Below are 3377 nucleotides of genomic sequence, written 5' to 3'. Positions count from 1 at the left end.
ACCTAAAATGTATTTTTGTGTGTAACAAATTTCAAGTAAACATAAATTAAGATTAATCAGAAAACGGTGTGAAAAAGGTCCAGTGAAATGAAGTGGTGTTAAACTGATGGTTCTGACCCGGGATGGGGGTGATGAGGCGCCGTTTGGGGGCTCTTCCAGACAGGGGAGATCGAAGAGGAGGAGTTCGGACTGCGGAGCAGAGACAAATACTTCATCATTACAAAAGCTGCTCAACTTTAAACAGAATAATTATATTACAGATTAAATGCTTCACAGGATCGTTCAGATGAAAACGAGGCACCTTTTGATCACAACGCTCACCTGAGCGATACCTGAGGATATCGTAGGCTTCCATTTCCACTGCAGACACGACGTTATTGAACACGCTCAGATCAGACGGTGGGAGCAGCATTCTGGTAATTAGAACAGGAAAAAGATGGCGTTGTTGCACTCCCGGCTGTTTCTCTGTGGTTTTAGAGGAAACCCCGGCTGACGTACGCCACAAAACTGAGACGGTTTTATTTTTATTTGTGTGAATGTTTGTGAAGCATTCACACTACTGTGATCCATTTTTCTTTCGTACATGTTTCAGCACGAATATCATCCCGCAGTTTTCAACCTATTTCAACAAATCATAAATCAAAACGTTCAGCTCTTTCAGGACAATCCTGCTGTGATTTTTGGTATTTTGGCAACTTTAGCTTTTTGAAATATTTAGCCTTTTCTGTCATTTTGTTCCTCATAGAAAATTAATTGATCTCATTTTGTTTACATCCTTCAAATCTCTAGATCCGTTTACAACCTTTTACTGCTCCTTTTTTTAGCTACTTTCAGCTACTTTCACCTGTTTTCAGCTGTTCTGTGCTCCTTTCAGATTCTTTCGAACTACAACATTTTTGTGCTTCTTTTTTATGCTAATTTCAGCTTATTTCTGCAAGTTTCAACTTTTTCTGCTATTTCAGCTACTATTTAGCAGTTTATGCTAATTTTAGCTTGTTATGCTCCTTTCATCTTATTTCTGCAAGTTTAAACTTTTTCTGCTATTTCAGCTACTATTTAGCAGACTATGCTAATTTTAGCATTTTCAACTAATTCCACATTTTTTGCACTCATTTCAACATTTTTCAGCAAAATTCTGAAAAAATTAGTGCCCTCTTCACTTCCTTCTGGTAATTTGATATTTTTTCAAATTTTTTAGCAAATTTTCAGCTGTTTTTTTTTTTAAGCTAATTTCAGCTTTTTTCAGATAATTTCTACTTTATGTGATAATTTCTTCTTCTATAAACTCAACTGGACAAACGTGTTCTTTCTGCTTTCTCCTGCTAATTTAAGCTTGTTCTACATTTTTAGCTTAAAAAAAACTTTTTAGCTAATTTCAGCTTTTTTCAGATACATTCAAGTTTTTAATTTCTGCTACTTTCAACATAATTAACATATTTCTGCTAATTTCAACTTGCTATGCTCCTTTCAATTTATTTCTGGGAGTTTCAGCTTTTTCTGCAAGTTCAGCCTTTTCTGCTATTTCAGCTACTTTTAGCGGTTTTGTGTTAAATTTAGCTTTTTCAGCCAATTCCATTTTTTATTTAGCTCATTTCAGCTTGTTCCACTTCCTTTTGGTAGTTTCAGCTTCTTTCTGCCTTTTCAGTAACTTTTCAGCTATTTTTGCTAATTTCAGCTGTTTTAGCTAATTTCCCAATTTTTGTGCTCATTTCTGCTTATTTAAGCCTAACTGAGCAAATACGTATTCTTTCTGCTTTCTTCTGCCATCTTAGGCTTGTTCTTCCATTTTAGCTACATTTCAGCATGTTTTTAGCTAATTTCAGCTGTTTTTCAGCCATTTCTTTAGCAATAAGCATTCGCATTGTGCATTTTTCATAGGAAATACAATTTATCTGGTTTTAGATTATTTTACCTCCTACAAAGGGTTTTTATTCAGTTGTTGCATCAAAGAATAAAAAATAAGTTTCTCCGTACCGGATCTCCCTCAGCAGCAGCAGCTTTTCAGGTCGGTCCAACACAACCAGCAGGTGGCGAATCAAGTCCTCCACTGAGCGCTCGGCTACATACTGAAGGATACGTTCAGTCATGAAGAGTTTGATCATTTAGAGCTGAATCTTCAGAAGAGAGCAGAGCTTCCTACCCTTCGGCACGCCGTCATCACTGCAGCCACCTCCTCCTCGGTCAGCAGCCTGCGGGACATGTCCTCCACCACTCCAAGCATCTCCGAGTTCGGCATGGCGCCGAGCTTTTGTCCCACTGAGAGCATCACAGTGAAAATACAACGAGGTAAAATCAAGCTTCCTCTTTTAAAGCGTTCTGAACATTCAGACGGTGGAATGTAAGCTAAACAGTATTTAAAGTTTGAAGCCGGGCATCTTTACAGGCTGCTCAGTGAAGGCTGAGCAGGAAGTTTCTGTAAAAAAACGAGTGCATCGATAAAGTTACCTTTGGGGGACTTGGAGCGACCGCTGGAGGCGTCCCTCCTGCGTCCTCCTCTGAGCAGCAGGTTGACGAAGGTCTTGGATCTCTGCAGGGTGCTCTTCTCCTCCGAATCTTTCCTTTTCTTCTGCTTCTCCTTCTTCTGCTTGATTTCTGATGGGAGCAGCAGCAGAGGGTGAATTACTGTGAGAGTGCCGAGTCAGCATCCATGCGTCATTATATATATTTATATATATATATATATATATATATATATATATATATATGTGTATTTTATTTATTTTTTTAACTTTTAAACTGCTACTGCAAACTTCACACAACAAAACGTTCATCTCTTTTTGGAGATGGGTGCTCTGACTTTTGTAACTTAATATGTTTCAAAATATTTCACTTTATTTACGTTTCCCCATAAAAATGCCTTCGGACGTCTTCAGTTTCTTAAAAACATTATTGAATTCTGCTTCAGCAAACCAGCTCCGCTTTTGTCTTCCTGAGATACTTTTGGTCCTTTTGCACTTTTAGCTTTTATCTCACTTTTTGTTACTTTTAGTTTCTAGCAAGATTTTTGCTTATTTTGGTTTTTAGCTAACATTTAGCTTCTTTTAGCTAATGTTCTTCTACTTTTCTCTAATGTTCTGCTTTTTTAATTTTATGCTAGTAATCTGCGTTTTTTAACTTTAAGCTAGTATTTTGTTACTTTTAGCCAGTGTTCTGCTTCTTTAACATTTAGCTAGTGTCCTTCATTTTTGTTTTTAGTGTTCTGCCTTTTTTACTTGAAATTAGTGTTCTGCTTCATTTAGCTTGTGCTAGGCTTCTGTTAGATTTTAGCTAGCGTTCAGCTTCTTTTAGCTACTGTTCTTCTACTTTTAGCTAATGTTCTGCTACTTTTAACTTTAAGCTAGCATTTTGTTACTTTTAGCCAGTGTTCTGCTTCTTTA

At 37.0% G+C, this 3377-nt stretch overlaps 1 protein-coding gene across 1 annotated transcript in view; it reads right to left on the bottom strand.

Moving 5' to 3' along the window:
• Positions 1 to 3377, bottom strand: part of LOC119423552 (PDZ domain-containing protein 7-like) — a 17147-nt gene that overhangs the window by 3846 nt on the left and 9924 nt on the right. Inside the window, exons 9-13 of the mRNA XM_037690950.1 lie at positions 2446 to 2592; positions 2141 to 2256; positions 1975 to 2066; positions 322 to 413; positions 118 to 189 (exon numbers count right to left, since the gene is read on the bottom strand). Of these exons, the coding sequence (XP_037546878.1) occupies positions 118 to 189; positions 322 to 413; positions 1975 to 2066; positions 2141 to 2256; positions 2446 to 2592 (519 nt within the window). The remainder of the gene's footprint in view (positions 1 to 117; positions 190 to 321; positions 414 to 1974; positions 2067 to 2140; positions 2257 to 2445; positions 2593 to 3377) is intronic.

Source organism: Nematolebias whitei, chromosome 17, assembly GCF_014905685.2.
Source record: "Nematolebias whitei isolate Nwh7 chromosome 17, NemWhi1, whole genome shotgun sequence".
In the NCBI taxonomy this organism is placed as follows: Eukaryota; Metazoa; Chordata; class Actinopteri; order Cyprinodontiformes; family Rivulidae; genus Nematolebias; species Nematolebias whitei.
Note: the sequence above shows the minus strand (reverse complement) of the source record. Positions and strands in the feature narration are given on the sequence as shown.